Here is a 13,197-nt window from a genome sequence, read left to right as displayed (position 1 = left end):
TTTCACAAACAGAAAAAGTATAGATTTGGATAGAGGACTTCAGTACTCATGCGTTTTAGTCTTCCTCTGTTAACTACGGCTATTAATCCCTGTTGTGATTCCGCCGAAATTGAGAAGATCAAGAAGATCAAGTGAGAAAATAGATAAGAAAACACGTTGATAACCAACATTTTATTACTATTATTCTGCGAAGCCAGGAAAGGGGAATGCTGCGGTCAACCTCTATGAGGCAGGGTCTCAGTATTTTTGAAACTCTCTGTTTTTACAGTACTGTTACATTAGCCTCTCGAAATACCTAACCATGCAAAAGGCGTGAGCCTCCCCAAAAAGGGAGTTAGCTGTAAAGTTGCCAGAGGTTCGACCCCCAAGCCACACGCCCCGCTCCGTCTGCGCATGCTCTAGTGCAGCTCCCGCCTCCTCCCGGGGTTGGGCGTAACGCGGAAGGTGGGGCACAGGCCACGTGGGTTCGGTGACGTCATCTCTGGGCGCCGAGGGTGACTGGACTTGCTGTGGGCTTCCAAGGCCCCGCGGCGCTGCGGGTTGTATTGGCAGGATACCGGTGGGCGGAAGTGCAGCAGAGATCGGCACCGACCTCCACGCCGCTACCTTCTGCGGCTGCGCGGGCTCTTGGGACTCCAGGCTCCCGCGCCTCTGCGGGACAGTGTATCAAGCAGCCAGCGCCGCCGCCCTGCCAGAGCCCGGGATCCGAGCGTCTTCATCGGTGCAGGAAGCGGGAGAAGGAGCTGGCATTTCTGGTGAGTGTGAGTGTGCGTGTGTGTGTCTGTCTGTCTCCGTCTCCCTAGGGTGGGGAAATGCCCGGAGGAGAAGAGTTGGGGAGGTGCCAGGTAGGTGTGGTAAGAAGGAGGGGCGAGTGGTAGGCGAGAGGAGCGCTCCCCCGGGCGGCGGTGGCTGGTGAAGGTGGTTCCTCCGGGGTAGGTGGGGTTGGCCAGATGCCGCCCCCCGGGGACCTTGGGCAGGCCGGAGGGTGTAGCCTGTGTGATCTCTCTCCGGGAATCTGTCAGTTTCTTACTAAAGTAGGAAGCCTAGGGTCTTGTCGCAGGCTCTAGAGTTTATTTAGTTCAAGACGTGCATTTTTCGTGGAATAGTTTTTTAAATCATAATTATTTCACAGGCACTTTGATTCTGTCCTAATTTGGTGGGTATTTTCTCCAGTTTATCTTCTCAATGGCATTCGTTAAATCTCATTTTAATAATAATATTTAGTGCTAACGAAGTCGTTTTCTGTTGGCAAAGAACTTTCACATCCTTTATACTTTGGATTATTTTGAAATCCTACCTGAAACTTGAGGAACGTAGGGAAACTGGATTGGTTCTAGTTTTTTCTGGTGAGACACAGCATGTCTTAAGCGACAGTCAGAACTCAAAGACTGTCAGACATCACTGAACTTCCAAGGCCTTCCAGAATCCACTTGATAAATCTCAAAGAGTCTTTTGGACTGGGTCCTTGGATTTGAACTTAATTGTTTGTGATTTGCATAGATGGATTTGTTGGCTGAATTTAGAATTTGAAAATAAAGATAGTGGGCTGAAGGTAGTAATTGAGGGGAATTTTATTTTATTTTTAGAGTTTTATGCTAGATTTGAGCATGTGCCATGATCTTCAAAGGTATGCTGGTTAAAATTGGGGGAAAATGAGCAGAATGCTACTATCTGGCTCCGACTGTTTAGAATAATGTCCATACCTCAAGTGTAGGTTTGTTTTATTAATTTAACAACTACTGAGTGCCTCTTATGTGCCAGGCACTGAACAAAAAGTAAATAAAACAATAAACAGTGAATAAAATAATAAAACTCTTGCCATCATGAAGTTCACTTTGAGCATGTGAGGGGAAAGACATTAATATAAAAATTAATTTAAAAATATGTCAGGTGGTGAAAGTGCTAGAGAGAAAAAATAAAGTCATGAAGGAGAACAAGGACTGTTGATGGCCTGCGTAGGAAATTGCAGTGGTGGCTTTAGAAAACATGATATTTGAACAGAGACCTAAAAGTGATAAGGGTTTCATGTGGATGTAGTGAAATGAGGCATCAGACCTACTGCAAAGTCCCAAACGAACATACCAGCTAGTCTGGCTGGAACTGAGTGAGCAAAAAGGGAGAGGAGTAGATAATCAGGTCAGAATGGGTCCAGGTCATATACCACCTTGTAGGCCTTTGTAAGAACTTTAGTTTTTACTTTGGATGAGATGGTAGGGTTTGAGTAAAGGAGTAAATTGATCTGACTCATGTTTCGAGGGATCTTTCTGATTGCTATGTTGTCTGCAGCAAGGGCAAAAGTAGGCCATTTATCCAGGTGAAAGGTTAAGGTACCATGAATCAGTGTGGTAATAGTGCAGATGGTGAGAAATGGCCAGATTCTGGATTTGTGTCCCAGCTAGGGCAGTCAGGTATGAAGAAGGGTCAAGGATGACTCGAAGATTTATGGCCTTAGCAACTAAAGAATAGTTACCACTTAGTGATTTGGGGAAGACCACAGAGTAACAAGGGAGCTGAGGAAGGAAGGTCTGAAATCATTTTCTGTTTGGACATGCTAAATTTTCTTTTTTTTTTTTTAATTTTTTTTTTTTCAACGTTTTTTATTTATTTTTGGGACAGAGAGAGACAGAGCATGAACGGGGGAGGGGCAGAGAGAGAGGGAGACACAGAATCGGAAACAGGCTCCAGGCTCCGAGCCATCAGCCCAGAGCCTGACGCGGGGCTCGAACTCACGGACCGCGAGATCGTGACCTGGCTGAAGTCGGACGCTTAACCGACTGCGCCACCCAGGCGCCCCTGGACATGCTAAATTTTCAAATGAAATGTCAATATTGTGTGGTATATATAAAACTAGAGTTCAGAAGAGAAGTCTGGGTTGAAGACATAAATGGGGGAGTTGTTATTGTAGAAATGATATTTAAAGCCATGGGAGATCTCCAAATATGTAGTTCAAGGACTGAGTCCAGGTGCACTTCAACATTTGGAAGAAGTTGGAGAGATTTAGGAACTATTCCCCCATGGAATTGGGCCATTCATTCAAACCCTTGATAACCACTGATCCTTAGTAACAGGATAGAAGGAAATAGAAAGCCAGTTCATTAGTTGCAAGAGAGTGAGGAAGGAGATATGAAAATTAGAGGAGAGAGGGGATATGAAATGGTGCTCTAGGATGTGGGAGAATAAATGGACTAGAGAAATGTAGGAACACTGGCCAGTACTCAGGGCCTACTTTTGAGGTTAGTGTTCATGAATTTAAAAGGAGACCAGCCAGCATAGATTATTTTTAGATGTTTTCAAATTTACTACTAATAGTTATTTGATATTTTAAGTAATTTCTAGGTAGTTGGGGATTTTTTCAGCAGAATAGCTCCAGGTAATAGGTTAGCCTTTCTTGGTTTGTGGTGTGAAAGAGACTACTAATTGTACATTATACCTGTATCATATTGTGCTGTTTGCTAAATGTTGTTGGCTGGGCACCTGCTTTGTTCCAGGCTTTGAATTAGTTGCAGAGAATGCAGCAGTCAGGAAGTAGCCCCTGTCCTCCAGAGCTTACTTCTAGTAGACTGTGTGATGGGTTCTGATTTGTGTGCTTCCAAAACATTGCCTTCCAGTTGGATGCATGGTGATGATAGTGTAGTGTATGTTTGAGAGGGGAAAATATTCTTGTAAAATAAGGAAGTTTGCTGAATTTAAAGTTTATTTATTTTGAGAGAGAGACACACACAGAATGGGCACGCATGCGGTGTGCAAGCGGGGAAGGGGCAGAAAGAGAGAGAGCAAGAGGGAGAGAATCCTAAGCAGGTTCCGCGCTGATGCAGGGCTCAGTCCCATGAACCTCGAGATCATGACCTAAGCAGAAATCCAGAGTCAGACGCCCAACCAACCGAGCCACCCAGGCACCCCTGCAATTTTCCGAATTTAAAGTGTGATTATACTGATTTGGAGAAGAGTTTAGCTGGAAAAGTTTCTTAAGTAGCTAGTATAACTTTCCAGTTTATGAATTTTCTATATTTTCCAATCGTTTAATAAAAATTCCAGATTCTGCTATGTGCTAGTTATGCCAGTATTGAGGATTCAAAGTAAATATGACTCCATTTCTGCTGTTGGTGAACTCACAGTTCAATGTGGGGAGGGGCAAGAGGTGGATAAGATAAACATAACTGCAATGCATGGTTGTAACATGCTATTATAGAAGTAATTAGACGGGAGATTGCTTAGTGGAAAGCTTCTCGAAAAGCTGACGTTAAGCTGACTCTTAAAAGAGGATTGAGGGGGCACCTGGGTGGCTCAGCTGGTTAAGCGTCGGACTTCGTCATGATCTCACAGTTAGTGAGTTCGAGCCCCGAATCGGGCTCTGTGCTGACAGCACGGAGCTTGGACCCTGCTTTGGATTCTGTGTCTCCCTCTCTCTCTACCCTTTGCCCACTCAAACTCTGTCTTTCTCTCTCTCTCTCTCAAAAATAAACATTAAAAAAAATTTAAAAAAAAAGAGGGTTGAGAATTGACCAAAGAGGAGCAAAGGAGTTTAAACTGTCTGGACAAGGACGCATGAAGAAACCATGTATTAAATGCATATGCCATTTATTGAGTGGTTACCAGGTACTAAACACCCAACAGCCCTGTGAAATTAAAATTATCTTCAATTTACAAATAGGTTCAAAGATGTCAGGTTTGTTATGCTAGGACACACAGCTTATAGCTGGAAGTCTGGGTGTAAACCCATGTCAGTCTGATTTCAAACCCCTTAACTATTTATCTGTATCGCCTGCTGTCAGCATTTAAATCTTCCCTGTCTTTGTTCTTTATCCCTCAGCCAGTTTTTCATCACCTTCTATTCATTCTTCCTTGGAAAGACTTCTTATCTGTCTCTTATCCGTCTACTACTACGAGTCTAGGCCAGGCACTCATTATTATATGCCTTAGTGCTGAAATTCCTTTCTGCCTACCCTCTCTCGGACGTGGGATCTCCTTTTGTGTACTACTAGGTAATTGTTTTTATTTCACTATTATCAAACCTTACAGGCTTTGTGGGTTGGATGAAATTGAGAACCCACAATCTTCTGTTTGGTATGCTTCATGATCTAGTCTTATTTTACATTTACAGATTTGACATTAAAGGTATAATAATTGCTTTTATTTCCCAGCACTTACTATGTGTCCAGTACCATGTCAAACACTTTGTAGATGTTTTCCCCCCTAGAACAACCTGGTGAATTTTATAGATAAGGAAATGTGACTTGCCTAGGATCACAGGTGGTACTAAAACATGTCTCAGTGTCAGCTCTTTCATTATCTACTACTCAAAGTTTCCTAAAAAATTGGTACACATATCGCTTTTGCACATTTTCTGCCTCTGTTGATGTTCTTTTGCCCTACTTGTAATATTTGTCTTTATTCTGTATTCTGTCTATGGAATATTCTACCCGTTCTGTATATATTCATTCTTCTATATTCTGTCCATTCTTCAAGTTCCATATCTTTTCAGTTCTCTGAACACTATAAGATATATTAATATTTTTCTTCTCCCTTTCTACCTTCCTCCATTATGAAAGCTTTAATAAAATAGCACTTAATTATAACTATGGGCATTTGGAATTGGAAGGCATGTTGGCAACTGGTATGACATAAATGAAAGAATATGAGATTGGAAACCAGAGATAAAAAATTTTTTTAATGTTTTAATTATTTTTGAGAGAGCAAAAGTGGTGGGGGTGGGGCAGAGAGAGGGGGACAGAAGATCCAGATAAGGCTCTGTGCTTCTTCCCTATGTGAGGCTTGAACCCGTGAACCACAAGATCGTGACCTGAGCTGAAGTTGGATGCTCAGCCAACTGAGCCACCCGGGCGCCCCAAAAATCTTTACTCTAAGCCTGTAAGTATTGTAGTAGAGGAAAAGTAAAAGTGCAGTGAGGAAAGAGAGGTTTTACCTGAGTTATTCATAAAGGGTTATTTTGAGTTGGGTCCTAAAGGATATTTAAGTCAGAAGATAAGGTAGGGAAGGCTACTTTAGGGTCAAGAACCACCAGCGTGAGGAAAGCCATGGAAAAGATATGAAAGTGCATGGTATGTTTAGTAAATTAGGAGACAGTATCTTCTGGACAATGCCTGAGGTTTTAAAAAGTTGTTGTAATTGTTATTATCACTACCATCATCATCTTATATGCTCTCAGCACCTGCCACAGAGCTGGACATATCAAATGATCAAATATTTATTGAGTCTGTATTGAGTGTTAATAGCAGTGTTCAATTCTGAGACATGCTCTTGTTCTGTAAATTATGATAGACACTTCATAGTACTATATTAGAGGCATTATTCTAAGTGCTTTACGTGTATCAATTTAATTATCATATGTGTTTTATGGGGTAAGTGCTGTTATTCACATTTTACGGATGAGAAGATGGAGACACAGAGAAGTTGGACTAACTTGAGGTCACAGAGTAAGTGATAAAGTGAATCCAGGCAATCTGACTCCATATTCTACATTTTGAATGTACTACTACCACATTGTAGTGCCTCTCAAGAGTTAAATTTTGATTTTTCTGCCTCTATTTTAAAAAGGATGATTGAAGGAAACCTAGGTGGCTCAGTTGGTTAAGATTCCGACTTCAGCTCAAATCATGAACTTGTGGTTCATGAGTTCGAGTCCCGCATTGGGCTCTGTGCTGACAGCTTAGAGCCTGGAGCCTGCTTCGGATTCTGTGTCTCCCTCTCTCTCTCTGACCCTCCCCAAGTCTCTCTCTCACTCTCTCTCTCCAAAAGTAAATAAACATTAAAAAAATTTTGTTTGAATAAAAAGATGATTGAATATTCGCATCCTTTAGTTTTATCCATGTTATCAGCTAGTTTTTTGGCACATTTTTTAGTTAAGTGTATTTGCATGCTTATATAATTCATCATAGATGAATATTTATTAATATTGAAAGACTAACATTTTATGATTCTATAAATTTAGACCTATTCTGAGGCTGTTAGTTGCCTTATTTGAAGTTTTCAGTAAATCTGTTTAGAAGTTTCTATGGTTTGGAAAATTTGTATTGACTACCACATTATACTTCAGCTGCTTTGGCTCAGTTAGTTCTTCCCTTGAGGTCCTGCAAGGAATATATACATAAGAAACAATGGTATATGGGAAATAAGATGCTGATTGATCTTTGACCAGTTTTGTACCTAAAATCTTACCTCAGAACTTTGGTAAAGTCTTCTGTTTCAGCCCAGTTTACCAAAATTCTGCAGTTGAATTTTAGGTACAGAACCAGTAAAAGATAAGCCCATGCTTCTATCACTGTTGCGCAGAGTCTCCCAGAAACAAAGAGAAAAGAGAGACATTTGCCATTTCTTTCTGTTGTTCCTGACACATGAAGAAGCAGAAGAACATGACATGGGAAGAAATAGCAGCATGGTCAATGGCAGAGTAGAGGGGAGAGGAGGAAGCCATACCTAAATGCATAATATTTGTGCTTATGGTGACCCCTGCCTGTTAATAAACAAGGTTCAAATGGTGTCTTGGAATCTGACAAATCAGATTATTACTCGTTCTTGAGAGGACAGTGGCTGGAGAGAAGGGAAGTACTTGTAGAAATAGCCTTTCCTTAGGTGGCTGTACCCATTTTAATTTTTCATTTTCTTTTGAATTATACTGTCCACCTGTTTTTTCTGAGGCAGAAAAATTATCCAGTGTGACAATATTGGTAGTGACTTTCAACTTTGACATTGTATTTAAATGGTTTTAAAATCTTTTAGGAAAGTAGCTCTTTGCCTCATTTTTTTTGTAGGCAAGAGAGGAATTGAAGTTGTAGCTAATGGTTAATTGGGTGTATCATGGTTACAGAAACCACTGCTTATCACCTTGTATTAGATTCAACTTTAGATTTACTTATTTGCCATCACTTAGATCTCGTTATTTCCTGTCACCAGTAAATTTATTCACAAAGAATGAAGTATTAATATAGTCAGGCGGTAGTGAGATGTTTTCTGTTTTCAGTGAGCTAATTGTACGTGATTTGTAAACTTGGGAATTTTCTGCAGAGAAACTCAGTGTATTGTTTGAATTTGAAGCCTATCAGGGTAGAATTATATGAAGTGTGAATGCTTGTATCATTTGCTTAAAATGGTGACTTTTATGGATATATGTCAGTAAAAATTAAAACATTGTTATATGTTGGAAAGAGCACTAGACTCGTTCAATAACTGTGACCAGAGTTGTTCTCCTGGTTTCACTGTTACTTAGTGGTCTTGTAATGTTTATGCTGGTTTGACTGTTATTTAGTGCTCTTGTAATGTTGGGCAGAGTTTTTCACCTCTTTCAGTTTATTTACCTGTAGATAACATTGCATCCATTTGACCTCCAAGGCACATCTAAGTATAGTGATACAAGATTCAGAACTCTACTTGAGGTTTTCTGTCTTTGACTAATAAATTATGGCAGTCTTGATGTACTTGGTGTTGGTCAGTGGATGAGAAAAGAGAGAAAAAGCTCCTTGAATAATAGTTCAGTGTTAGTAATTGGTATTTGGCTAAATTAATATGGTTATTTTAAATGTCTCCAAAGGATATGCCAACCTACGAAAGATAGGATATATATAAATAAATATATGAATACAAGGATATTGAGTCTCATTACTCAGGTACCAACAGGATCGATTCTGCATTTACTCATATGGTATATTGTATTGTTACCTAGTTGTGGAATATTAGTGCTGGAAGACACTTGGATATTACATAGGTCAAAAGCCATGTTCCTCTGTCATACCCAGACTATTTCAGTGTGTGGTTTTAGTGCTATATGTGTGGTATAGGGAATATTTTAAGTTCAGAGTAGAAGCATTTACTACTGATTGGGGCAGAGGATTGTGAGCTGGGTTTGCAGAGTGGGTAGGATTTGAACAGGTGAGAGATGAACATATTTGTCAGGGGGAATAGTAGAGAACAAGGTATTTAAGTTGCCAGTCTTGCTAGAGGGTTTGTAAAAAGAAATGTAATGAGTAAGACTGGAAATATTGGTGGAATCAAACCATGGACACGATGAAATTTAGAATAGAAATAGGTCTGTACAAACTTTTTTTTTTTTTTTTTTTTTTTTTTTTTTCAGGGTGAGAGAGACTTTTTTTTCCCCAGGAAGAGTGAACTATCTGGACAGAGTAGGAGAAGTTGAATATATTAGGTGGGGCAAGGATAATTGTGGGGGTAATAGTTTAGAGTTGGACTATAAGAGACCATAAGATAGGGGAAGACTTCACTTTAGATGAGCAATAGACTCTCCTGGGACTTGAGAGAATGATACAAGTATAGCTTCACTTTGGCTGTGGTTCATTAGTTGCATAAGTTAGCATACATAATTGTGAACTGCTCACTTCTGTGATCCTTTTAAATAAATAATAGCTCTGCATTTAGAATTTGGTGTACTGATTTTGCATTCATTCTTAAGAATGCTGATCGCACAAGTTTTTGAAATGAAAAATCTTTATGGCATTCAGTTTTTTCCTAGAATCTTTGTTTTAGAGCAGGTTCATTTATCTTTGCAAGGATCTGACTAATGCTCTTCATTTTATTTTCAGTGTGGCTTTGGGTGAAAAAAGAATTTAGCCTATATGCACTGCTTTACCCACTGGAAGAATGACAGATGACAAAGATGTGCTTCGAGATGTATGGTTTGGGCGAATTCCAACTTGCTTCACCCTGTATCAGGATGAGATAACTGAACGGGAGGCAGAACCATATTATGTAAGTATGTTGATGGTAGAAAATGGGATATCTAACTTTGTCCATTTTTGTAAATAAACTCTAAGAACCTAACGGCTGTTATCCAACATTTTATATACAATTAGTACTTATTATGGAAAAAAATGAGAAAACACAGATCAACAAAGGGAAGGAAATAAAAAATTACCTCTAATCCTACTATCCAGAGGGAGGAAAAATCGCTGTTGATATGTTGCTGTGGGACCTTCCTGACATTCTTTTTTCATGAATATATATGTATATAATTTGTGATAATGGAATCGTAAGTTATGTGCTGTAGGAGTTATTTTGAAAATAATAGGTTCAGATTTGATTCTTCTGTATTTAAGTGGCTCCAAGCAACTATCAAATTCTTTTTTATAGCTCAGTGAATATATAACGTGTGTTTTTATCTGTTGATAAGCTAATATGTATTATATAAAACATATTATTTAATAACAGATTACTGTATGTAGACTTGTAGGTTTGAATTAGTGTCATTATCTGTTCTAAAAAAACAGTATCAAGTGTCTTCTGATTTTGGCCTGCTTTTTTTCCTTCTCTAAGCGCATGTATAATCCAAACATATGCATCTGTCAGTCAGAGATAATAATACTTTGCCTTTTTACAGAGTATTCAGGCCCTAAACAGCAAAGACGTTCTCAGTTGTCATTATTTTCGTTTTGTCGCAGATAGACAGAATATTGTGTACCTAGGGGGATCTGGAAAAGTGGAAATGTATTTGTGGTGTTGGACTTTCTTGTTTCACATGAGTAAAGCTTGCCCTTTGCTTTGTTTCTTGTCTGTGTGAGAGGTAGCACTGCTCCATAGCCTGCTCTAGCCATGGGAAGTCAGGCTGGTGGAGGAAGCCACTTAAGGAGCCAGCTCATTCACTATTTGGGTACAGGAGCGGTGTCATTTGCCTTTGTGTCTCCTCAGCATCTGGCATAGGTCATGCAAGTAGTGGTCACTCAGTGCGTGAAAACCTCATGCATTTATGTTGGGATTTTGTTTTATATTTCGCTGTGGGTTTTCTCACTGAATATAATTTCAGAGAAATCAGGCAGCTTTTTGTTACTAGTACTCAGCTTATCATAACTGAATATATGCATTTAAGTCATTTTAACTTTGGAAATCTTAACAGTTTTCCTTTCTGCCTTTAGAAGAACTTCCATAGTAAAAAAACAAAATGTGGTCACAGTTTATTTTTGGAAGAATTTCACTTGTTAGATGTATTTTTTTTTTTTTTTTTTTGCTTCTTCTGTGATATGGGTTAGGATATCACTTATGTTTTATTTCCAAATTAGTTTCTGTTATTTTAATTCAAGCTCTTCACCTTAGGCAGCTTTCTAATAGTATCTAAACAAAGGAGTGTGTGTCTCATTGGTCAAAGTGGCAAAAATGAGAAATGTAATTTCAGTCTGTTTACTTTGAAATCAGAATATGATGGTTGACAGCATTCTGCAGTTAAAAAAATCTAAAGACTACAGTATTTCTCCTTCTTTGTATATGAATCTGTTAAAGATGAAAAGATTGTTGTGAGAGTAGAGTGTAAGTTGTTTTCCAACAGTTTCTAATTGAATTGAAAATGGCAGCAAGTATTGGGGATATCTGTAGGAGGAAGAAAATTGTTTTGTCTAATTGATAATTGTTCTTTTTTAATGTATTTTGCCCTAATTTTTCACCCAAAAGAAACTCATGTAGTAATTATGATTATGTTTTTGAAAAGTGTTGGTTGACAGGCATATATACATTTTAAACAAAAACTACAGTTGAAAATCATGTAGCATAATCTAGATTTTGCTCTTTAAATACATACATACTTAAGCATAAGTTAATACATATGGGAAGAAAATATACAAAAACATGGTTAGTCTTAGAATTATAGGTGAGAATGGCAGTGACAGTATGGTTTTAGTTCACGTGTTGTGGTTGTAAATTAAGCTTGAATATTTTTAATTGCTTTGGTTTATAATAATGATAACATTTTAAAGATCCTGGATAAAATGAGGTAAAAATACATAGCCTGAGGGCCAGTATACCTCTTTCCTAGACATTCTCAAAACTCAGGTGAGTGATATAACAGGATTGTTAGCATGGCCTGAAAAGTCCACTCATGTTGAAGTGGATGTGTGATAAGGATAGGTGAATGGGAATATACTTTGTTTTGTTTTGTTTTGTTTTATTATTTTTTTAAAGATTTTATTTTTAAGTAATCCCTATACCCAGTGTAGGTCTTGAACTACAACCCTGAGATCAAGAGTCGCATGCTCCATGGACTGAGCCAGCCAGGCATCCCTACACTTTTCTTTTTATAACATTCATTCCTTATTTCTTAGAAACTAGATTTTAAATTATCTATTTCTACCACATTTATAAACTAAATTATTATTCAAAGAGTCTTTGCCATTGGAAAAGAATATTAATGTTAAATATATTCCTGTTTATTTCTGCATTTTGATTTATTACCTCTGCATAAATCTCCTTTCAGCCTACATCCCATATCTATGTCAGAGAATTATATATTTTGCAGGGAATATAAGGAAGGAAATTTGTTGGAAACTAGGCAGTCTTTCATTCTGTTGTTGCTGTTGTATTCATTTAAACTGTTGCTTTTCGTTTAGATTAATATGAAAACATAATACTAATTTGCATTCATATTTTGTGACTTGTTACAAAAATCATGCAATTAGGCATATGGTCATAAATCTGAGTGGACTGTAAACATTACAGAGCAGTCCTTATATGTTTCCTTAGTAAGCTTTCTCTATTCTTCTCCCCTATTTCTCTGAGGCCTGACCTTATTTTTCACTCTTAAGAGGTGACCTCACTTCTTGATTTCTTAACCTTCTGTCACCAAATCTCCTAAACATATCTGCATTCACACATACTGACTTCTCCTTCTTGTTTTAATGGAAGAGGTGTTCTTCCTCCTAGGCAAGCCCTAGCCTTCTATCTGCTCTGGATCCCATCTGTAGTCTTCTCAGGAAGCTGGTGGTTTCTGATATTCTCCTACCTCTACCCCTGCCTTCTCTCTTTATTTTACTTTCAACTTCTACCTACTAGCTCCTTTTTTTGCAGCATTTATATTATGTTAAATCCTTCCTATCCTGAAACCACCTTCTGTTGACCCCATCTCTCTTTCAACCTTTTGCTTTCCCTTCACGGCCAGACTTAGGAAAAAGGTGGTCTGTACTCATTGTCTCCTTCCCACCTTCCACTTATCTTACTGTAATCACATTTTCGCACTACTATAACAGAATTGTTCTTGATAAAGTCACTGATGCCATCTTTTTTGTCAAACCTAGAGTCTGTTTTTGAATTTTCATTTGCTTGATCTCTCAGTGGTGTTTGCTATTGATTTGGATGTTTTCTCCACTTTGTGACATTGTTCTCTCTTGCTGTGCAGTGCCTCATAATCCTGGTTTTGCTTCTACTATTCTGGTTTGTTTTTGTTTTTTTTTTTTTTTGGTCTCCTTTGCC

The 13,197-nt window shown here is 38.6% G+C and overlaps 1 protein-coding gene across 1 annotated transcript in view; it reads left to right on the top strand.

Annotated features, from left to right (window-relative positions):
* Window positions 1-475: 475 nt before the first annotated feature.
* The window catches only part of ATG5 (autophagy related 5), a 129,007-nt gene continuing 116,285 nt past the window's right edge, over window positions 476-13,197 (top strand). Inside the window, exons 1-2 of the mRNA XM_042939466.1 lie at window positions 476-755; window positions 9,552-9,717. Coding sequence (XP_042795400.1) covers window positions 9,610-9,717 — 108 coding nt within the window. The 5' untranslated portion in view covers window positions 476-755; window positions 9,552-9,609. The remainder of the gene's footprint in view (window positions 756-9,551; window positions 9,718-13,197) is intronic.

Source organism: Panthera leo, chromosome B2 (assembly GCF_018350215.1).
Source record: "Panthera leo isolate Ple1 chromosome B2, P.leo_Ple1_pat1.1, whole genome shotgun sequence".
NCBI classification, from domain to species: domain Eukaryota; kingdom Metazoa; phylum Chordata; class Mammalia; order Carnivora; family Felidae; genus Panthera; species Panthera leo.
This window is presented reverse-complemented; position numbering and strand designations above follow the sequence as displayed.